General features: G+C 45.7%; 1 protein-coding gene across 2 annotated transcripts in view; it reads right to left on the minus strand.

Moving 5' to 3' along the window:
- The window catches only part of CNN3 (calponin 3), a gene marked incomplete at both ends in the record, with an annotated part of 32,107 nt that extends 9,488 nt beyond the window's left edge, over positions 1-22,619 (minus strand). For both annotated transcript variants that reach the window (XM_080691730.1, XM_080691729.1), the window contains one exon: positions 22,563-22,619. In XM_080691730.1, coding sequence (XP_080547856.1) covers positions 22,563-22,619 — 57 coding nt within the window. The remainder of the gene's footprint in view (positions 1-22,562) is intronic.
- Between the last annotated feature and the right edge of the window lie 2,101 nt (positions 22,620-24,720).

A 24,720-nucleotide genomic window follows, 5' to 3' on the forward strand; every position in this document is an offset into this window, starting at 1 on the left:
TTTTTATTTTTTTGTGGGTCTGGGGATGGAACCCAGAGGCATTTGATCTCCAAACTACACCCACTGCCTTATTTTTTATTCTTTATTTTGAAACAGGGTCTCCCTAAGTTGCAAAGGGCCTCACTAAGTAGCTGAGGCTATCCGCGAACCATGATCCTCCAGTCTCAGCCTCCCGAATGCTGGGATTACAAGCGTGCACCACCACGCCCGGCTTCATCTAACTTCTGATCCAATTCCAATCTACACAACAGAAGTCTGAATTCAATATGTGTGCTAAGTCCCTTCCTACTCTAGCTGTCTGAACAATTTGGTTAACCATCAAAGACTGTTAAGAAACACTCTCATTTTTTTTCAAATGTAGAGATGAAATTATGTTGTAGGAGTTTGGAGAGTTGTTTGTTTTGGGGGGTGGTACTGGGGTTCCTGGAAACCCTTCTACCTCTGAGCTACACTCCTAGACCTATTTTATACTTTTTATTTGGAAACAGGATCTCTTAAGCCAGCGCGCCTGGCTTTGAACCTGCACGATCCTCCTGTCTCTGCCTCCCAAGCGCGGGGATTACAAGCGTGCACCACCAAGCCCCGCTGAGTTTGGAGTTTGTCATTGTATTTTTTGCAGAATGGTGATGATGATTCTCTTATACCAAATGAGAACAATCATTACTTAATCAGAAAAATATAAAAGCACATTCACATTTTCTTTGTCCAAAATGTATCCAACAGTCAGTGTCATGCCCCAAACCACAATATAATTCACAGACCTGAATCAAAATATGGTGAGTTCCAGTGAGGGCTTGAGGAGATAGAAAAACCAAGTGCTAAAGTCAGACGGCCTTGGGCTCAAACCTGGCCCTAACAACAGCTGGTGGTGGAATGGGGCTCTGAGCAGGTGATGCTCTCTCTGATGCATACCACAAGTGCATAGAAGAAATACATAAGTATTTATAAGCAAAACTCAAAGCCCCTCAAGATAAAGTAAAAAATAAAGCTACTAAGCAACCCTATCATATTACTATTGGTTTTGACTTACGGTTCTACATTAATTACACAAGTGCTGCTTTTTTTTTTTTTTTTTTTCCCCACAGTACTGGGGATTGAACCCAGGGGCATTCTACCTCCTAGCTATACCCTGCAGCCCAATTTTTGTTTTCTTGTTGGCGATACTGGAGATGGAACCCAGGTACCTCCAAGCTACACCTCCAGTCCTATTTTTTATTCTTTATTTTGAAACAGGGTCTCACTGAATTGCAAAGGACCTAAGTAGTAGCTGAGGCTGTCCACGAACCAGGATCCTCCTGTCTCAGCCTCCCAAATGCTGGGATTACAAGCGTGCGCCCTATGCCCAGCATATTTTTCTAATAAGCGGAGCTCCCTGCAGTCAAGCCAGCTAAATAATATTGTCTCTTAAAATCAAGGGAGTGAAAGCAATTAAAAAGTAAGCTCTGAGCTAAGCACAGTGGCGCACACCTATAATCCCAGCAACTCAGGAGACAGCGGCAGGAGACTTACAAGTATGAGGCCAGCCTGAGCAACGTAGTGAGACTCCATTCCAAAATAATGATGATGATGATGATGATGATGATAATAGTAAAACTGGGAATATAGCTAAGTGGTAGAGCATCCCTGGGTTTAATCCCCAGTAGCATCACAAAAGAAAAGGAAAGAAAATGTCCCTTGGTTCAATTTCACTACCAAAAAGAAAAAAAAAAGCTTTATTTAATTTCTGAAACTAAGGCAGAAAATGATGCTACTTTCTTCTTCATGATGATTTTTCTGAGTTTCCCCAAAGTACTGGCCCAGACTTCCTTGCCTGATCTGTCAAGTCCACAGCAGTCCCATTCTTTATATGAGCTATGCCTCCCAACCTTTTTCAAATCAAGGTGGAAATATAAACAACTGTATCTGTGCATGCCTGCACAGGGCTCCCTGAAGCTCACCAAGGTCTGCTTATCAAGTGCCATCAAGGGCAAGAAGATGAAGAGCAAGAAAGAGGAGCAGAGATGGCTTCATCGCCATCCCTGCCGGGCAGTACTCAACTTGCCTGCTGTCAGCCCTCTGGCCCTGTCAAACTGTCCTTCCTCCTCTTCCAGAGCCTGCCAGGGCCCAGGGCTCGCCCCAGGGCCTTGCTGCCTCGGTCTCTGCCCCAGCCTCCAGAAGTCACAACTCTTCAGCTCAAATGTGATACAGTCCTTTCAGTTGCAAGGCCTTTCTTTAATCCTCCCATACTTAATCTTTAAAAAGAGCATTATTTTTAGCCAGGCGTGGTGGCAAACGCTTGTAATCCCCTAATCCCCGAGCTTGGGAGGCAGAAACAGGAGGATCGTGCAGGTTCCTACCCCGCCTAGCTGGCTTAGGAGACCCTGTTTCCAAATAAAAATATAAAAAATAGGTCTGGGAGTGTAGCCTGGAGGTAGAAGGGCTTCCAGGAACCCCAGTACCACCACCACCACCCCCCCAAAAAAGGAGCATTATTTTTAAGAAAATTACTTGGCATTGAAGTATGAAGAGTACCTTCTCAGGGCACTCATAGTGGGAGTGACACTGTCCCCAAAGCGCAAAAACTGGTTCTGGTGGTGGATGGTGAAAAAGTCTTAACTAGTACAAAAACTTAGGACTCTCTACAACTCAAACCTACTCAACAAAATCTTACTCCTTTAAAATCAGTCTGATGGGGCTGGGAGGCAATTAGGAAAAAGGTTGAAAAATGACTCTTGGGGGAAGTGACGATGAAAAGGAGGGTGAGAAACACTGGAGTGAGCTAAAATGTACAAGTCTCTCCTCACTCCCTCCCCCAAACCACACTGCCCCCCACCCCCCAGTCAGCTGGAATCCTTCAGGCAAGTCTTGCAGACCAGGTGCATATGTGCTGCCTTTGACCACTAAAACAGCACTGGAATAAGATCTTCAAAACACAAACCTGAGGGCCTGCACTTCTAATGGTAGAGGGAGGCACCTAACCAGACCAAAGCCTCCTGGTTGTTAAGACACAACCCAGCCCTTAGTAAAAAGATGAGGTACATCCGGCAGACGGCAGGTCTGGCACTCACAACCAGGGACTAGAGAATCCACTGAGCAGTGAAGACTACTTATCTTTTAACCCAGAGTATCCACCACGGGGATGGGTCCCAGGAGCCCTGCAGATGCCCCAAACCTTGGGTGTGCAAGCCCTTTGTATAAGATGGCACAGCATTTACATATATATATATATATATATATATATATATATATATATATATATATATATATATATATATATATCCTGTAGACTTTAAGTCATGTTTAGATAACTTGTAGTGCCTAATACGATAAGAATACTATGCACATAGTTTGTATTCTCTATCTTTTATAGAATAAGACAAGGAAAAACAGTCTTACATGTTTTGTACAATTTCTTCTACTATTTTGGATCTGTATTTGGTTGGATCCATAAGATAGAAGGCCAACTGTGTACTCCTCATAATGTTATTTTATTGTTGTTGTTATTATTATTATTAATAGTAGTAGTAGTATGTATGGTACTGGGGATTGAACCTAGGAAAATACTACCTCTGAGCTACACCAACTGCCCTTGAAACAATGTCTCACTAAACTGCTGAGGCTGACCTCAAACCTACAATCTTCTTGTCTCAGCCTCCCAGGTACTGGGGTTACAAGTGCACATCACTGCACCCAGCTTCTCACAATATATTTTTTTTTATCACAGAACCTATTAAAATTTGGAAACAACTTTAGGTTACTGTTTTTAGGGGTTACAGTCCAGTTTCCTATGTTTGCATTGCCTAAACTCTCATGAGATTCTCTGTTTTAAGTCTCTAGGATAACCCAGCATTACTGCAAACTCTTTTTGTAAAATTATATTCAATGTCAGTATATCTTTTATGTATTTCCTGGATTCTTTTTCTAGGTTCTTTCCCCATTACTTCTTTGATCTTTCATTTAAACGGCTAGTACATCCACGGCATAGTTCAAAGCCAAAGTCCCTGCCCTTTTTAAAAACTCATTCCAGCCAGGTGTGGTGGCACATGCTTGTAATCCCAGCATTTCGGAGGTTGACAGGAGGATCACTGTTCGCAGACAGCCTCAGCTACTTTGTGAGGCCTTTTGCAACTCTGCGAGACCCTATTTCAAAATAAAGAATAAAAAAAAGGATGGGGGTGTAGCTCAGAGGTAGAATGCCCTTGGTTCCATCCTCAGTACTGCAGGGGGGGGGGGAACACCCCAAAACCTCTCATTCTAGTAAAAAGTGACAAATATTAAATAAGGTGTGTTTAATTAAAGACATTTGAAAAAATAATATTTAAAATAAAGGGAGAATAGGATGATGAGGCTAAAATAGGAACCAAATAGATCTCCATCTCAAAGATCAGGCTTCCCTCCCCTTGTCATTATCATCCGCTATTTTTCATGCAAAGACAAAGGGTAGGCTTTCATATTTCTTACCAATCCTAAGTCTCTCTCATAATGGATCCTATGAACATGTAAATATCCTTGCCATTTTGGGGGAGGTAGGGGGAGAGGTGATCTTGATAAAATTGTTCTGGCTGGCCTGGACTTGAACTCAAAACCCTCCTGCCTCAAGGCTCCAGGGTAGCCGAGATTACAGGCATGTGCCACTACACCCCTTTGCAAACTTCCCAAGTATTCACACTGGGGTATAACAAACTAAAGATCATACATTTTGAACTCAAACTTCAAAAATCTGTGCTCCCAATTCCAATGAGACATAGGTAAGCAACTTCATCTTGGTCCTTCCATTTCTCCTGGGTGGTCTCCATCCCTTCCTTCACTGAAGATGAAGACACAGGGAAAGGAGTCTATCCCAACCCAACACCATCAGAATTAAGATCCTCCCTTTATCTCAGCTTGAGAAAAACCTACAAAGCTTTCTATTCACCAAACCCTTCTGAAACTTGTTTACTTCTTTGTCTATAACCATAAAGAAAAGCTACCCAGCATACAAGTTCAGCATGGATGGTGGCTCTGCACGCTTTACTCCCACCTCTCACCCCATGCTCCTGCCTGCCTCTCTATCTTTGCTCAAGCTTTCCTCTCTACTTAGAATGTCTCTCCCTCAACACAGCCACTGGTGGGGATTGAACCAAGGACCTTGTGTGTGCTAGGTAAGCACTCTATTGCTGAGCTCTGCCTCCAGCTCCTCTACTTGGAATGTCTTTACATTCCAAATTCTCTTTTTTTCAGATTGTTGCTTTGAAAAGGAAAAAGTTAAGTGTTTTGTAAAAGCAGGGAGTGAGAGTGGGAATTCTAGAGGTATCAGTCCTCTAAGTGGTTCTTTTTTGTTTGTTTTTGTTTTTTGTACTGGGGTTCCTGGAAACCCTTCTACCTCCGGGCTACACTCCCAGACCTATTTTATATTTTTATTTGGAAACAGGGTCTCTTAAGCCAGCGCAGCTTCGAGCCTGAGGAATCCTCCTGTCTCCGCCTCCCAAGCGTGGGGATTACAAGCGTGCACCACCACGCCAGGCCACTGCCAAGAAAGCTGACTAAAACAAGGTGACCGTAATACCTAATAAGAACAACTCAGAGAAGGAGGTTTAGTGGGGCTCACAGTTTCAGTCCACCAGGCCGCTCTGAGGCAAGATGCTTGGCAGAGGGACTCTGCTCTCACATTATAGCAGCTGGAAGCAGAGAGAGGGAGAGGAGAGGACCCCCAAGGCCACTCTCCCTGAGACCCAGTGTCTCCAGCAAAGTGCTGTCTCTGAACCTCGCTGCACTGGGAACAAGCTTTCAACACATGAGCTTTCAGGGGACATTTTAAATCAAAGCCTAACATATGGTGTGAACTTGCTAAAGATATTTAAAAGCCTTGGGGAGAGAATCATATTTGGGGCAGGTAAGCAAGAGTGATGCCTAAGAACATCTTAAGAGGACTGTCTGTTAAAGGTGCGGCTGTATCTTTAGATCATGGTATCTACATGTGGCATCAACACAATTATTTCTCTCCCAATATATACAGTTGGTGCATTAGCTTCCTGTTGTGAAAAATATGCAAGATAACTTACAAAGAAGAAAAGTCCAGCCTGGTGGTGCACATCTGAAATCTCAGTACTTTGGGAGGCTGAGAGAGGAGGATCCCAGGTTGGAGGCCAACCTCAGCAACTTGGTAAGATCCTATTTAAAAAAAAATAAAAAGGGCTGGGAGTAGACGCTTCAAGGTAGAATGCCCCTGGGTTCAATCCCTAATACAAAAAAAAAAAAAAAAAAAAAGGTGAGGGGACTTGTTTTGGCTTATGGTTTCAGTCCATGGCCACCTGCTCTGTTGCATTTGGACCTGTAAGAAGGTAAGAAGGTAAAACAGCCCAGTGGGGAGCACATGGTGGAGGAAGCTGTGTCCTCTTGACAGCCAGGAAGCAAAAGGGGAGAGAGGAAGGGGCTGGGTCCCAACACGCCCTTGAAGGACATGCTCCCAATGACACAAATGCTTTCCACAAGGCCTAGCAGCTACTTCCCAATCATAACACAGGCTGGCAACCAAGCTTTTAACACATGGGCCTTTGGGGGACATACCAGATAGACACCCTAACAGATAAACACAAGGATGCTGTGAGTCGATACGTAAACACTGTGAAACTTACCAGAAGTTAAAGCTTTAAAAATAATTGAAGAGGAGTTGGTCCAGTCCCTAAGACAGTGTAATGAGTGGCAGGGAAAATACAGAACAAAGTCAACTTTGTCTTCTCTATCTAGAAAATGACCTTCAGACAATGAGGCACTACGTGGTAAAAAGTAGATTGTTAAAGTTAACTCTAAACAAGAAAGGAATAAGTCTGGAGGCCAGATTCCCAAGACTAAAACTCAGGAATAGCAATTAATAAAGAGTGCGTGTTGAAGTGCCCACTGTGAACAACCCCATGAGACAAGGTCTCTAGGTTCTTATAATAACAAGAACCTAGAGTCGGGCCTACTCCTCCCCTCCTCTGAAGCAAGGGTCTCTTTCTGGTGGAAGAGCCAGGCTGTCGTGGAGCAGACCCCTGGTGGCAGGGAAGGATGAGCAGCCATCACCAGCAGCCAGTGAAGCTCCCAGAGCGCATCCAGGAAACCTGCGGTGTCACCTTCCTGCATCTTTGTGCCCCTACAGCCCATGGCTGGCACACAGAGGGTATGCAGTTAGTTTTTCACTCATTGGTAGTATCAGCCCACTAGGGAAATGCCTTAGATGAAAAGGTCCATCTTGTTATAAACTGGCATCTGCATTTGAAGACTGCTGGTTTTATGGGGCTCACATCTCCTTGATCTGCCAGCCCAGTAATCTTAGATGGACCAATAAGAACATATTGGCATTGCTTTTTGATAAGAGTCCCTCATATCTGTGGCACTCCTGAAGCCAGTGCAGTGGCCCTGGAATGAGGCTTGTCAGGAATGGCAAGCCCGCGGTGCTATGCTGAGGCAGGAGGAGCTCCAAGTGATGCACATCTAGATGCCCGGGTTTGGATCCACACTTTTCTTTTCTGGTAACCAATGATTTGGATATTCTCCAAGTGTATTTAGTAAACTTAAAGAAACTGGGAATCAGATCTTATTCAGTATAATAAGCAAATTATTCAAGATGTATTTAAAATCTTGCCTCACACCAGCAACGCTTACTGTCATGGCCTGGACCTGTAATATCCTCTGCCACGTGTTGAAGGCATGGTCCCCAGCACAGAAATGTTTTGGGGGCGGTGCCCTGGGCAAGTGACTGGATCATGAGAACTTTGACCTTACCAGTGGATTCATACTTTGATGACACTGGGAGGCGGTAGAAGCTGTAGAAGGTGAAGGCCCTTGGGGACATACCGCAGGGACTATATCCCGTCTCCGGAGCCTCCCCTTCGCTGCTCCCGGCTTCCCACCTGCCAGGAGCTGAGCAGCTCTCCTCTGCCAGGCCCTGCCCCTATGATGTTCTCAACTTGGCCCAGGGCAACGGAGCCGGCACAACAGGGACTGAAACCCCTGAACTATGAGTCAAAAACAAATCTGTTCTCAGGTATCTGTCAGTGGTGACAAACTAACACATCAGGGAGTGGAGTACATCAAATTAAAAAACATCCCTGCTTAAGAGAACTCATGCTACTGTGGTCTATACGCTAAACAACTATTTATAAAATCCTGTTACTTGTCTTATTTGTGTGACTCCCAATGGTCTCATGAGATTGCCAAGGAGAGCGCCATTTACAGGAAATGAGTGTAAAGGGAGTGTATGGTCTACAAAGCCTAAGCAATTACCGTCACACTACTTCATAGAAACGGAAATCTGACTGCCAAAACAAAGACTGGAATCCTTGTATGGGCACGTGCCTTGTCTACCTCACCACTCTTACACTGCTCAAAACAGGCGTTAAGAGCTGAGCACTGTGGTACACTACTGTCATCCCAGTACTCGGGAGGCTGAGACAGAAGGATCACAGGTTCCCCTGCCAGACTCAACAACTTTGTGTGACCTTCTGCAACTTAGTGAAACTCTTTCAAAATTAAAAAAAAAAAAAAAAAGCTGGGGACATAGCTCACAGGTAGAATGCCTCTGGGTTCAATCCCTAGTACCACAAGAAAAAGAAACATCATCAACAGAGGAGTTAGTGCTTTGTAATCAAATGCAAGAAATCAGTTAATAGTTTCCTTGTAGCTTGGTAGGGTAAGTCCTATTCATGGCATTACTAGGATTCATTCTGAGTGATACATTTTAAAACTGACAATGTTTCTAGGAAAATCAAACTGGGTGATAAAAAGGTTTAAAAAATCCAGGCATGGTGGTGTATGCCTGTAACCCCCGTACCAAGGAAGCTGAGACAGGAAGATCACAGGTTCAAAGCCAGCCAGCTTCACAGGACTGGGAAGGGAAGGGTGAGGAAAGTGCTCAGAGGTAGAATGCCTCTGGACTCAATCCAGCTAGCCAGGGGTGGCTACATATAACCCAGAAGCAACATGGGTTTAAAAAAAAAAACAAAAAAAACAGACTAGTTACCATCTAAATATTTAGATGGAAACTATATAAAAGAAAGAGACAATTAATTCTGAATGCCACACAGAGGGCAGACCCAGGATAAATATGTAGAAATTCCAGGGAAATGGACTAAAGGCAAACAAAAGTGGAAAATGCCCTGTGGGTACACAGGCAGGAAGATGACACCTGAAAGCAAACCTGCTGGAGAACGTGGGCTCTCTGGTAAGGAGGGGACCAGGTCTTGAATTGTAGAGATCTGTAGGGGTTTTGATGAAAGGGAATCCTAGCTGAAGCCACAGACGTAAAACAGATGAGAAAAGAGATGCTCTCCACGTCTTTGCTTTCTTTGTCTGCCACTGGCACACACACCACATTATTACATCATGTGCTGGCATCCGGTCTTCAGGCCGTTAACATTTCCAAGCACTGTTCTCTTCTACATATGTGCTCACAAGTAGCACTGAAGCCATCCCAGAACATGGTGGCAGCATCATTCCGTAGCCTTGGAATGTACATATGTTCACTCATCGGCACGCAGCAAGTTCACCTCTGATGCGGTGTCTCACAGTCTCCTGTGATTTGAGGAAGGCAAGAAACCCACCTCCCCATTGTGGTCCCCAGAGTAAGCTGCATTGTTAAGATGTCCTCCTGCACTGACCTGGGAAACCTCCCTCACTCTCAGATCACCCATGACAGTTTGTGCCCGTGTACTGGCTCCCATCTGCTGAGCCCCAAACGGAGCCAAAACAACTCACCCACCTTACTGTGAGCTACACACTGGACAAGGTGGAAGGAGGCCAAGCAGAAAAGGTATCCCCACACTTCCGTCAGCATTAGGTAACTCTGGAACTCCTCCTGGGGACCCAGATCCAGACCTCAAGCCATGAGTGTCTTTTTTGCTTACTACAATGGAATTTGTCCATTTGAGAGACGGCTTTACACAACCAGCTGCAGAGCTGCACAGAGAATTTTAAAGGCAGGATAGTGAAACTTGACAGGAGTCTTGCAAATATATTAACTGGGCGAGATAGCACCACCATTTTTCTCCCACGAATATTAGAGAATGAGTTTTCCATTAAATAGTGGGATGGAATTTCCCATTTCCTCTTTTTAAAAAAAATATACTATGCCTCATGAAATGGTATATGAAGATGTATGATACTTTTTGAGACCTTGAATAAAAAGCTGTTGGTTTGTTTTTCTTTAATGGCACAGTATGAAGAAAGATGAAGTCAGGGTCAAGGTTCAAACCTCTGCCTGCCACCAAGTCCTACCAAACCAGGCTGGACCCACTCTGACATCCAGGTTTATCCACCAAAACAAAGAAGGAAATAATTTGTGAGAAGATTCACAGAATTCCTTTTAAAAAAAAAGTCAGTCTGAACTTGACTACTGTTTCAGTCCTACAGCTAGAGAGGACTCTGTGGTAAGGCCCCTGGCAATCTCACATTAACAGTGAGGCCAGCTCCACATTTGCCACGATTCTAATGCAATTGGAGAGCAAGAAAGAAGGGAAAATTAGCCGGGCACGGTGGCACATGCATCACAGTTCTCAGACCGCCTCAGCTGTTTAGCGAGGCCCTTCCCAACTCAGTGAGACCCTGTTTCAAAAAAAAAAGAAAGACTAAAAAATAGGACCAGGGGTGCAGCTCGGAGATAGAATGCTCCTGGGTTCCATCCCCAGTACCACAAAGAGGAGGAGGAGGAGGAGGAGGAGGAGGAGGAGGAGGAGGAGGAGGAGGAGGAGGAGGAGGAGGAGGAAAGGGAAAGGGAGGGAAGGGGGAAGAGGAGACAAAATTAAGTTACTCTGAGGCACTGCATGGACCGTCAATGTCAGGCCCAACACGAAGGTCTCTTGGAGACATCAGGGTGAGGGCTTGCTATGGACAGCCAGGAACGAGCATCATAACCCAGCCTTCTTCCCTTGCAGGTCAAGGCCAAGGGTGCGCATGGGCAGAGAGAGCACAGGCCCAGGCTGCAGAGGGGCCCAGGCTGCAGAGGGCCGTCTAGAACTCAGCAGAGATAAGCAGCTGAGTCAACAGTGTATTCTACATGCAGGTCTCATTTGCTCCCCAATACGGTCGGAGCAAAGTAACACTCCTATGAGGAAGAGGAACAAGGAGATGTCCAACCCACACCACCTCTGTGTTTTTAGGCTCCTCTTCCTTCCCCTGCTCTTACCTCTGCTTTGTGCTCCTTCTATCTTTCCCATTACTGGCCCTTTAACAGGCATGGGCTATCCCATATTGTCTGAGACAAGCAATCTTTGACTGAAGCTGCTGCCAGCCTCAAAGACTGACCTGCTTCTCTCTTACGGCATGCCAACCTTCTCCATTTCCCTACTTAATATTCCCTTTTAGCCCTCCGGACATTTGCTCCACTAAGGATGATCTCTCAAAAGATCTCAATGGCCATTTAGCAGCTAAACCCAGTAACCCACCTCCAGCCCTCCTCCCGGCCTCTCTGCAGCACTGGGACTTTCCTGGGGGCCCCTCCATCCCACCTCACTTCCTCCCGCCTTTTGTTAAAGGACACTAGCTTGGGGCTCCACACATTGGTCTGTTCTCTCCAGACTTGGTGTCCTTTTCCTTTCCCTTGAAAGATGTCTACTGTTAAGCCAGACATGGTGGTGCATGCCAGTAAGCCCAGTACTTGGGAGGCTGATACAGGAGGATCCCAGGTTTGAGGACAACCTCGGGAAATAGTGAGACTCCCAGCAACCTAGTGAGACCCTGTTTCAAATGTTAAAAAAAGAGCTGGGGTGTAGCTCAAGGTAGAATGCCCCTGGGTTGAATCCCCAGCACCATCCACACAGGCACACACACACAAAAAGATGTCTACTGTCCCTGAGCTCTGACCTAGGACTAAAATGGTTGGTATGGGCTCAAGGAACTAACTGCTTGAGTTAGAATCCCATCTCCACTGTACACCAAGTTTTCTCTGCTGTAAACCAAAGATCATTAATAGCACACACATCACAGGGGTGCTGGGAAGAATCAACAAGCTAATTTGCATAAAACCTAAGAATTTAGTGAATGTCAACCATGTTCTATCTATACTTCCCTGAACATTCCTATCCAGACACTAGAAATATTTCCTCCTTCAAATTCAACCCAGTTGTCTATAGCTATCCACCAGGAATTGGATCCAGGAACTGCCCATGAGTACAAAAACAGACTGGTCCTCAAATTCTTTACATAAAGTGGAATTTAAAGTAGTATTTGCAGCCTAGTATGGTGATGCACACTTGCAATCACAGCATTTGGGAGGATGAGACAGGAGGATCATGGTTCACAGTCAGCCTCAGCTACTTAGTGAGGCCCTTTACAACTCAGTGAGACACTGTTTTGAAATAAAGAATAAAAAAAATAGGGTTGGGGGTGTTGCTCAAAGGTAGATTGTCCCTGGGTTCCATCCCCAGTACCGCAAAAAAATAAAAAATTAAATAAAGTAGTATTGGCAATATAAACTATGCACATATATATATGTATACACACGCACATATAACCTCCCATACACACACACACACACACACACACACACACACACACACGGGTATATATGAGGGGAAAAAGAGAGAGTGAGTGTGTGTGTGTGTTGCTGTGGCTCACACCCATGGCCTCATGCATGCTAATCAGGTGCTCCACCACTGAGTTCCATCTTCAACCCTTGCCCCTCCCTGTATACTTTAAATCAGAGATTACTTATAATAACTAATACAATGTAAATGCTCTATAGGTAGTTGCTATACTATGTCACTTAAGAAATAATGATGGGAGGAAGTTTGTGCATGTTCAGTACAGACACAATTTTTTAAAATAGTTTTAACCCATGATTAATTGAATTCACAGATGTGGAACCCATGGGAGGGGGTCACTGACTGTATACCATAAAAAGCCAATGACTTGACATGATTTGATAGTCACTTTGACATGAGATCATTCTGATGCTGCTTAAGCTTTCTACTTTAAACACTAGTTGATTATCTGATTGATTATCAGATAATCTGTGAACGTGCCCTTACCCGTCCCTCTGCCTACTCCCACCTGAGCCTGGCCAGGTAAAGGATGGCGTAGGGACCACAAAGGGCACTGACTCACAACTTGGTAACTAAGAAGCAAAGCAAGTGCCTTGAACTTTGCCAAGACCACTTGGATATAGTTTGGGCTTGTTTTTTGTTTTGTTTTCTTTTGTTTAATGGTACTGGGGATTGAGCTCAGGAGAGTTCTACCTCTGAGCTACACTCCTAGTCCTTTTTATTTTTTACTTGGAAACAGGGTCTAAGTTACTGAGGTTGTTCTCAAACCTGCAATCCTTCTGTCTCATCCTCCCACATACTGGGATTATAGACATGCATTACCACACCTGGGTATTTTTGTTGTTTTGTTTTGTTTTAACACACCAAGGAGATCTTCTTCCTCTTTCATTATCACTGGTAGAAATTATAAATTGATTATGAAAGCATTTTGATCATATCTAATATACACTGAAGTGTTAGGTCTAGGGTTATGTATTTTCCATACCTTCAAAGGAAATATCTACCAGTATGTATGTGGTAAGTAAAGAGTAGAAATGTAAATAGACCAATTCAGTCTATAAAATGGTTGAATGCTAGTCAAAGTGGTTGGGGTGGGAGGGTGAGGGATATAGGATACTTTTACATTTTGGCCCAGTTTGTACTCTTCACAATTATTTAGTTTACAAAATAAAAATATCAAAAGAGGAGAGGTTTTTATAAGCAAGGAAGACACCAGAGATGACCTGCCCAAAGGTATGTGCTCAGCAAGGTCTCAGAAGAGTTGGTTGCAAAGTCTAAATCTTTTCTGCCTCTGGTCTCCCCCACCGCCCCAAACACACCTATTCTACCCCCTGCCAAGCCAAGCCAGGAACTCACCATACCCAGTCTACAGTACAGGCAGCTGTGTCACACACAGATGAAGCAGAGAGGGTGGCAAGCTGAATGTAAAGTCTTTTCAACCCTTGGAAACATGAAGGGAGAGAGTACATCAAAAAGTAGCATGGTGAAGCCGGGCATGGTGACTTGTAATTAATTATGTGGTGGCTTGAGATTACACGTGTAATCCCAGTACTTGGGAAGCTGAGACAGGAGGGTTACAGGTTTGTGACCTGCCTCAAGATCTTAATAAGATCCTGTTTCAAAATAAATAGTGCTGGGGATGTAGCTCAGAGATTAAAAAAAAAAGAGAGAGAAAAAAGAAAAAAAAAAAAGAAAAAGCCCTAGGTTCAATTCCCAGTACCAAAAAAAAAAAAAAAAAAAAAAAAAAGTAGTAATATAGCAGCTGGGTGTGGTGGCAGACTCATAGCCCCAGCTAAGGAGGAAGATAGTTAGACCCCCAAGAGTTAGGAAAAGAGCCAAACCCTGTGGGGCAGAAGGGGCTACAAAAGTAGCTACCATTACTGATATTGTATCACTGCAGCAAACACAAAAGGAGCTATCATGCATAGTATCACTGATGCATACAGCTTTACTGAGTTAAAGAGCACAGATTCAACCCAGCCCATTGGAATCTGCAGTCTCAAAGGTCTTTGCCAGCACAGTCCAGAAGTTCATAACAAGGTATTTAGCAGAGATGGCTCAGAAAAAAGCATTCTAAGTCTTAACCCACACTAACCCCTCTAAAAAGTAGCCGCCTGCCAAATGGGTGCTTTGGTTCTGTAAGACCAGCTATAAGAAAAGATGTCTACAGCAAAAGCAACTGGATGTTGGGGGGTAAAAGGAAAGGGGAAAGAAATCAAGCCTGGAGAAGATTAGAAATGAAAATCTGGCTGACAAGGTAGACATGTGTGTGGCCAGGGTGGGGGATGAAGGGTTTTTAATATAGCAATCAAGTTTGAAAAAAGAAAGGGAAAACAAGGAACAAATGCACCCCCATCTTCAGAGCAGAGAACAGCTCAATGGGGAAGGCACCCACCACTCATGGCCCTTGAAGGGCAGCCCTGGGGGTTCCAGCTCTGCTGCCAAGGTCCCAACAAGCTTGCAATAGGAGGTTTTGGTGTGTGTGCTTTCCATACTTGCTTAGAAGTAGGATTGCTGTTGCTATTTTTTGCATTCAAAGTAGAATCACATGTCTGAATTAACCAACAGGGGGACTTGCCACACATGGTATTGATTATTTTCTCTCTCCTATTTCCTCCCATGTGAAACAAAAGGAGAGGAAAAAGTTCAACAATGAAGCACCGACTCTTTCCATTGGCCATTGGTGGGGCCTGTGCACCAGGGAGGTGGGCTGAGAAGCTGGGGGAAAAGAAAGAACAGTGTCCAAATATTTAGAAGGGGAAGAGAAGGCGCAATGCAGAATCCCAGCCAGCCCAGTATGGCGACTCTACAGCTAGGATTCCCTGGAAAATTCTTGGGGAAAGATGGGGAAGTAACCATCCATGCTGAGGTCAGAAGAATCCTTTCAAGCACAAAGGGCCTCTTCTCTGCACTCCTGCCCCCAGTTTCCTGGCCATCCCACTGCAGATGCTGTGCCCAAAAGTCACACCCACACTCTACAGTTCCCCAGTCCTGGGGGCAGAGGGAGGATTGGGGAAGTTCCTTCCCTACCTCTCAAAAGCAAGCCAGGAGCGAGTCTTCTCTGCACACACACTTGCTTAACACACACTGAGGTATAGGATTCATTTAAAAAAAAAAAATTTAAAACAGAGCGTTCCCAGTAACGAGCAAGAAAATATGTTTACCAGTGAATCGAAGAGGAACACAAGCCCCACCTGAAATCACGATATGAAAGATGCATCTTGTTTAAGAGAAATCAACCTCTGAGGAAGAAAAAGCAGAAAATTACCATGCTCAAAGCAAGGACTCTGGCTCCATAGAAAGTTCTAGGTACCTGAGCACTTTGGACAGAGGGAGCACCTGCAGAGACCCTGGGCATCACTGTGAAAATGCCTCACAGGCGGCCAGATGGAGGAGTCCGGATGAGTGCTCCTGAGGCAGATCACACTCTGCTGCCAAAGTGAGAGCAGTGGCACTGCCTGGTGTGCAGGTCCCCCACTGGCCAGAAGCCTCATTCAGATATAAACAGACGTATAAATGAACCTTTAGCTTCTGGAGATAGTTTCAACATCTAGAAGTAAAGCTCAGAAAAACAGCAAAGCAGAACAATGACTACTGTTAAGATAATGTGCACTTTGGGTTCCAGGTATTATTCTAAACAATTTACATGACTTAGATGCCTTGTTTATTTATCCTGACAACCTAGTAAAGGTGAGCATTAGGACAGCCTCATCTCACTGGTGAGACATCCACCAGTTAAGTCACTTGCCCAGAGTCCACAGTAAGACACAGAACCCGGACTCTGATCCCTTTAACTCATTCTAAACACTGGGTTCACTTTCTCTCTGACAAGAACTTTAGACGAGACTATGAGGACACCTTCTAACTCACAAGGTTTTACGTGGATATGTTTTTATTCTTGCAAGATTGGTTTGCATTTCTCATGATGAGGACTCCCAAACTGTATAAGCTTGAGTCCCCACAACAACCCAGATCCACCCAGGACACCAGAAAGCCTTAACAAAAATCTGAGGGCCTAGGAAAGTATGATTAACAGTTAAGAAAGCCAGGTGCGGTGGCACACGCTTGTAATCCCAGTACTTGGGAGGCTGAGACGGGAGGATTCCAGGTTTTTGCCAACCTCAGCTACTTAAGTGAGGTCCTTACAACTTAGCAAGACTCTGCTTCAAAATAAAGAATGAAAAATAGGGATGGAGTATAGCTCAGAGGTAGAATACTCGAGTTCAATCCCCAGTACTAGGGAAAAAAAAGTTATAAAATGAGTTGGGAGTTAGAGAAAACCAATGCATGTGGTATACCATAGAAAGTCAATGCCCAGAATAAAATGGAATCTTTCAAAAAATTTTAGGAATAATATTCCTTCCACCACCACCTAATCATAATAAGGAGGACATATAAGCTGGGCATGGTGGCACACGCTTGTAATCCCAGCGCTTGGGAGGCTGAGACAGGAGGATCACACAGGTTCAAAGCCAGCCTCAGCAACTTAATGAGGCTCTCGACAACTTAGTGAGGCCCTGTTTCCAAATAAAATATTTTAAAAAGGTCTGGGAGTATAGTCCAGAGGTAGAAAAGCCCCTTGGTTCCACCTACAGTACCAAAAAAAAGGACATATAAAGCATTCCCTTACTATTCTTGATATCACGGTAACAAGAAGCTGAAAAACCAAAACTATCGAATCATGCTTTTTAAAAAAATTCACAGCCAATATTAATCATAGCTCATGATATACTGCTGAGTAGGGTGTACAAGGTAGTGAGATGGGCTGGGCATTAATTCTCTTGTCCCGACATGGGAAAGAAGCAAGCATAGGGGGAAACCAGTATGTTGTCTCAGGTTAATGTTAATATTGGTAATGTCTTTGCTGTTGATTCTGTTTCTGAAATCCTAAAAAGCAGAGGCAGATAGTACAATTTTCATAAAGGAACAGTATAAAAAGCTGTAGGTCACAGGGCAGTGAGCCTGATAATGACCCTCATTAAAACTCAGTTAAATCTGAGCATTTTAAAGAGGAAGCATGCTACCTCCCCTAATTTCAGCAAAGTGTGTCTTTATCGTTTGGGGTCAAGACAGTTAAAACAAAAATAGCAAACAGAAAAACTGCCAAGGCCAGTCTCTACCAGGAGCAAAGGCCTGGACTGGTCCCACGGTCATTTCTTGGGAAGTCCTTGGGAGATAGAGCGGACACCAGACAAAGCCTCGCAGAGGGGCCAGTGCCTTCTCTCCTTTACTGGAGGGTCTGAGAATGAATCCAGCCAAAACATGTTTAAGAGATAATCCCCAAATCATCAGCAAAGATGGAAATTATGTTAGTGATAAGTTTTCAAGGTAATATTAACTGATAAAACAAACTGCTTAAGAAAAACACACTAATAATCATCACAACCTTCAAAATTATCCTACTTGCACTATAGAATCCTCTTACAGGGATAACGTTAGCAGGATAAATTTCCAGTTTCTAGACACAGCAAAATCTATTCCTGATGGGTAAATTGATCAAATCAACAAGTATTTACTGAGCAACTAACACATCAGACTATTCTAAAATATAGACTTTGAGATATATTATTAAATAAGAAAGATGCCATTATCTCTGGCAGAAAGAGATGAATAATAAATAGAAAAAACATGTTTTTAATTGAAAATCTCTTTCTGAACTTGAAAGTTTAAGAAAAGCTAATCCAATCTCTGAGTTTTTATGATGGATACTGGTGCTTCACCTTAAGGTACAATTTATAGCTAGAGCCACCTTGGGATTATTCTGACCCTGGCTCTGCTCAGAGCAGCTGTTTGTTCAAAGGGCACTGGGCAGACAGCTGGGAGAACCTCTGGAACACTGGCTCTTAATGCTTATTATATGGTTGTTTAATTTACTCTTCATTGACTGAAGGTTTTAGTGTAATGCCTTCCAACGTGATTTTTAGCTGGTGAGAAATAACATCTTATAACCAAAAAGACTCTGCAAGTAGCTCTCTTGCTTCAATCAGAAATTCCACGGGAGCTGGGCATGGTGGTGCACGCTTGGAATCCCAGCATTTGTGAGGCTGAGACAGGAGGATGGTAGTTGAAGGATAGTTTGTTACTACTTAGTGAGGTCCTTTGCAACTCAGTGAGACCCTGTTTCAAAATAAAGAATAAAAAATAGGGCTAGGGGTGTAGCTTGGAAGTAGAATGCACCCCCGGTTCCATCCCCAGTACTGCAAAAAAAAAAAAAAAAAAAAAAAAAAAAAAGAATAAAGGAAGAAAGAAAGAAAGAAGAAAGAAAAAGAAATTCCAAGGGAACAGAAGACTAAGGATGTGATTCCAATTCCATTCTTCTACACTTCGATGTTTCCTCCCCCAACACACACTGAGGTAAGATCACTGCAGCTCCCCTGCCATAGCCTTCTCAACTCAGTTGATTTCTTCCACTTTCAGAGACCTATAAAAAGGGTCTCTGAGACAACTTAGTGAGACCCTCAGCAACTTACAACACCCTGTTTCAAAATAAAAAATAAAAAGGGCTAGTGGTGTAGCTCAGAGGAAAAAGGTCCCTGGGTTCTATCCTCAGTACAAAAAAAAAAGGAAAGAAGGAAAGAAAATAAATGTCCCTGCATGTCCCTGTAGCATTTGTTCTAAGCCACGCAAGGACATGCTCAACTTACGGAAATATCCTGACTCCAACAGTTTGTTTAGAGTCAACTGTCAGGAAATGTTGTGCTTCCCCTGAGGATCGGTTATGCTTTTTTTTTTTTTTTTTTTTTTTAAAATCACTGCTTACTAGGCATAGAGCTATTTCTTTCCTCCTTTTGGTCCCCAAGATACAATCAAAGGTGGGCTCAACCTGGCTGGTATCACTTTATGAGTTGTTTCCCTCCTCTTACTGAATGATCTGTACTATTTGTTGTTAGTAAAGAGACTGTTCATATTCCAGGCTGAAGAAAAAAAAAATTTTTTAGGTCGGTTTCAACATCTTCTTGCCCCATTAGAAAAAAAATTCAAGCTAGACATGGTGGCACATACTTGTAATCCCAATACTTGGGAGGCTGAGACAAGAGCATCATGCAGGTCCAAAGCCAGCCTCAGCTACTTAATGAGGCTCTCAACAACTTAGCGAGACCCTGTTTTCACATAAAATATAAAAAGTAGGTCTCGGAGTATTGCCCACAGGTAGAAAACCCCTAGGTTCCATCTCCAGTACCACAAAAAAAAAAAAAAGAATGAAAATTTATATATTCTGCTATGTATTGTCATTTCACCAAACAAATGTCGTAAGTTTAAAGATTTCCCCCAGAAATTTTATGGATTAAAAGTATCTAAGATCAAAGTCTCCTTCAATTTGTTGATGAACCACTTTTGCAGTATATAGATAGATAGATCAAAGGTTTATTAATGGAAACTGAACACTTAAAGAAGAAATATATGTATCTAATTAATGTATCACTAGTACTAATTTCCATTACTAAGAGTTAATAGCTACAATATAGTCATTAAGTAACTTAAAAAGAGCCAGCCACACCTTAACAACACAGTGTTTTGAGGTGTGGTAACTACCCTCACCCCATTTTACAAATTAGGAAACCAGGAGAGAGCTGTTAAATACTTGCCAATATCACACAAGGTAAGTGGCAAGAAGGAGCTGGACCCTTTGTTTGATTCAAAGTCCACTCTATATTGTTTCCCCAAGATGTTTAGGCTTTCTTCCTTTTATTAGATGAGGTCTTAAGGGGAAAAGGCTTGACACTTAATAAACATATAAATTCTGCAATACATAAAAAGGCAAGAAGACCCTAAAAGGTGTCCGAATCACGCAATATCAAAGTTCCTGTTTCCATACATCCACTGTACCCAACAGACCTAAGCTCTCAGCTGCAACGCACCATCTTGCACAACGGCCTAGCAAGCATGGATGCTTAGTTTCCAAGTCCAGATATAGAAACTGCATTACATGAATAATCACAATGTCAAGAACTGACAGGTGGACCACAAAACAAGGGGGAGGGGCAGATAAGTCACTTGTGGAAGAAAATGTCTCAGCCCCTCACTAAAATAAGACATCATTTTCAAAGTTGAAATTCTTGGACCGTTTCTACTTTCTTCTGTGACCTCCAGTCAGTGGCACCCTTTCTGAGATTCTGTAAAAGATGCAGGATAACCCCAGCAGTCCCCTCCACCTCTAGGGCGGCTCTGCTGTTAAGATCAAAAGACTTCCTATGAAAGGATACTCTATGAAAGGACCACATAAATGAAAGGGGTTATTAAAAAATGGGGTTGGCGCTTAAAGGGAAAATCCCACAGCCTTTACAACTTTCCAAAGGTTCTGAAAACTGAGGTTTTACTGTTTTTACTCTTTAAAACCTTATAATTATAGTCATCTAACCTTAGTTGATGCATTTCCTTTGGGTCTGCTCAGTAAAAGATAGGAAAAGAGCAGAAGCTACTACATTAGTCAGCAAAAAGAAAGTTAGCTTGGCTATTAACATTCAAGAAGAGTCAGTCACTGGTAGGACAGCCAAAGTTATCAGTACCTCCTCTACAATGCAAAGGTAGAGGGACTGAACTGCTCCCAGCCACGTACCACCTGGGGAATTATAATTAAAGCGCAGAAGCCAGGCCATGCAATTGCAACCAACAGTTTGGACATGCCAATGCCCTGAACGCTTTCCTAAACTTAAATTGTAAAGCCTGGAAGAAAGGACCAATATTTTGCAACAACGTTGGTTTGTTTGTTCAGTCGATGAGTTGTATACTCGATACATACACAAGCCACTCACAAAACAGTTTAGGAAAGTGTTTTCTAATATGGGCAACACATTTGAAAAGGGAAAAGATCTAAAGATACACAGACTAACAACTCCCTGCATCCAAGACCGTTCAAAATCTTAATCAGAATGCGAAGCACAGCCTAGGCGGGCGGGAGAGAACAGCCACAGCTCTCCCGAGTTTGACAACCGTGCGCTTCGCTACCTCCGTGTAATTCGCTTCACAGCGCGGCACCCGCAGCCCCAGGATGTCACCGCACGGACAGTGCCAGCGCATTCTACCCGCGGAGGGACGGTGCGGTGGCAACCCTGACAGGCTCCGGCTCCCGGGAGGCTGAAGAGAATTAAACCACCGCAGCCCTCCTTTGTGGCGCTTTGGCCGGAACAGCAGAAAGGAGACAATGAGCGGTCTGTGCGCAGTTCCACGCCGATTGGCTGCTTTCTCCCCCTAGAAATCCCTGATGTCAGGGGCTTGGAATGCAGGCAGGGAGGAAGGAAGGAGAGGATTTGGGGAGGGGGACGCCTCTCATCTCTTTCCCAGGCCAAAAGTCCCGAAGATAAACCCGAAGCATTCTTACGCTCGGTAGCACAGCTGAGCATCCCCAGATTGCAATCACTTCGAACTAGAGCCGCCTCAGCGAATAAACTCTTAACAAAAGCGACCCACAGACATTCTCCTTGATACCGGGACACGAGTGCACTACAAACTTCTCAAGGTTTTAGGAAAGTCTCAAGTCTACAGCAGACACCACTCCCAAAGCGGCGCGCTGGGGCTTTGTCTCGGTTTCCAACAGAAGCGGCAATTTGCCTCCAGACACCAGGGAGGGGCTGCGGCGCCCCCAGGGGTCCCGGGTCGGCGGGACGCTCGGAGGTCTCCCTCCCCCGGAGGAGACAGAACAATGAGGGGCCCGCTTTGGCCACGCAAACGCCTAACTCGGTTCCCCGCACATCCCGGCGGGGGAGGGGGGTGGAGGTGAGGGGGCACGGGGGTCCCGGGCGGCCCGGGCGGGGAGGCGGCGGCCGCTCGCAGGGTCCCGGGGCGCGGACGGGCCCCGCCTAGGGGCGCACGCCAGGCAGGAGCGCCCCCTTCCCGGAGGGGCGCCCCCTACAGCCGCGGGGCGGGCGCGGCGGGCGTCCAGGCGCCCGGAGCCCACCGCCCGCCGCGCGGGAACAAAGCCAGGCCGGCGCCCCGAGCGCGGGACCCCGCGCCCCCGGCCCTGCGGCCGCCCCGGCCACCTCGACGTCCCCGGGCGAAGCCAGAGCGCCCGGGCGCACGGGGCGAAGCGAGCCCAGCGCCGCCCGGCCCTGGGGAGCCGCAGCCCTCCGGGAGCCGCCCCGGCCGTACCTTGTTCTTGACCTCGGCCGACAGCCCGTAGGATGGGCCCTTGTTGAAGTGGGTCATGGTGGTTCGGGTGGCGGGAAGGGGCTGCGCTCGCGTCCCGGAGCCTCTGGCGCTCGGTGGCCCGCTTCTGGCCCCAGCAGTGGCGGCGCGGGGGATGCTCGGAGCTCGCTCCTTGGCGCGGCGGCTGGAGGCTGGAGGCCGGAGGCCGGAGGCTGGGGATGGAGCCGGCGGCGCGCTCCGCAGTCGCCTGCTGCCCTGCCCGCCGCCCGCACCGCGCTCGCACGCCCCGCCCCGCCCCCTGGCTCGCGGCGATTGGCCGGCCCCGCGCCCAATGCCCGGCCGCCTCCCCGCGGGCCGCGGCCAATGGCAGGGCTCCTCCCCGCGCGGCGCGGCCCCGCCCCGCCCCGGCGCTCACGCCACCGCCCGCGGCCAGGCGGCCCTCCCCCAGCACCGCGGGCGCCCGCCCCGCGCTGGCCTCATCTGCCTCCCCAGCACTGAGGCCCTGCGCCCCCAGATGGAGGCCGGACCCCTCCAGCCGCAGCTGGGACCCCGAGAGCGGCCCTGGAGCCCACGTGCAGGGCTAAAGGGAGCCCCTCCGCTGACACCTGCCCCTTCCTTCCTCACCTCCCAGCCTCCCACACCTGTGGTCTGAAGCCGGCTCCTTCCCAAATTCAAGCTAATTTTCTAAACTCTAAATGTAGTGCGGAAGAAACTGGGGAATATGCTGTGCAAAGTCCTGGGCGTTTCAAGTCCTTTATGGTACCACACCTGTTTACAAGTATCTTTACCTGGAGTTCAGCTAGTCCAAAATTCCAAGTGTCTGTTGCTCTACCTGGTGCGGGTGGGTGGGTGGGGTGTGTTTTAAGGCTGGTGATCTCTTGAATCAGGAGTCCCTTGTGTGGAGAGAGGCATCTCTGGTACACATCTAGGGAGGTTTCAATCCTCTGAATTCTAGCGTGAGAACTGTTTGCCAAATACAAAGTAATGTGCCAGAAGAGATCATACAACCAGGTGTGGCAGCCTGCTTAAAAAGAGAACCGGAGGTGGTGGCATACACTTGTAATCCCAGCATTAGGGAAACTGGAGGATTGCGGTTCGCGGACAGCCTCAGCTACTTAGTGAGGCCCTCCGCAACTCAACGAGACCCTGTTTCAAAATAAAGAATAAAAAATAGGGCAGGGGGTGTAGCTCGAAGGTCAAATGCCTCTGGGTTCCATCCCTAGACCCCCCCCACACACACACACCAAAGAGGAGCCCAGCTGGAGGTGGTGGCACAGGCTTGTAATCCCCACGCTTGGGAGCCTGAGACAGAAGGATCTAACAGGTTGGAAGCCAGCCTCAGCTACTTAGTGAGGCTCTCAGCAACTTAGTGAGACTCTGTTTCCAAATAAAGTATAAAATAGGTCTGGCAGTATAGTCCAGAGGTAGAAAAGCCCCTGGATTCCACCCTTAGTAACACACACACACACACACACACACACACACACACACACACAGAGGAACCTAAATTTCTTGCCAGGGTTGAACCGTCTTGGGCTAGAAATAAATAAGCAGCTTGAAAAGGAGATTCACAGAACTGCTTTTAGCTGTGCAAGAATTTCCTATGTCTGACTTTGGGAGGTAGAACTTGAAGGAAGGGGCAGAGGCAAATAAGGAGGAAAGTGAAATGATTTATGAATGATTTGCTAATTGAGTCTGGAGGTAGTAGGGATAATTAGGGCATTCTTCCCACACAAAGATGACACAATTAACCCACTATTCGTGGGGCAAGCAGTTTGGGCTGTTTTTCTAGTCGTGTGACAGTGGCTGTGTGTCATTCACAAGACTTCACCCACATTTTTGGGAGCCCAATGAATGTGAGGAATGGTAGCCAGAGTCGAAGTAGAAATCAAATGTCCAACCTGTAAAGCTTCCTGCGGCAACCCAAGTCTGACTGCTTCCCTTGGTACTGGAGATTGAACTCAGGGATGTTCTGCCTCTGGGCTATACCTCCAGCCATATTTTATTTTTTATTTTAAAATAGGGTCTCACTAAATTGTGGAGCCGGGCAACAAACCTGCGACCCTCCTGTCTCAGCCTTCCAAGTGCTGGGATGACAAGTGTATGCCACCATGCCTGGCTCCTTCAAATTAATCTTCGTCTACTTAAAAGTAATTCTTCA

Source organism: Muscardinus avellanarius (genome assembly GCF_963383645.1).
Source record: "Muscardinus avellanarius genome assembly, chromosome: 3".
Classification (NCBI taxonomy): Eukaryota; Metazoa; Chordata; class Mammalia; order Rodentia; family Gliridae; genus Muscardinus; species Muscardinus avellanarius.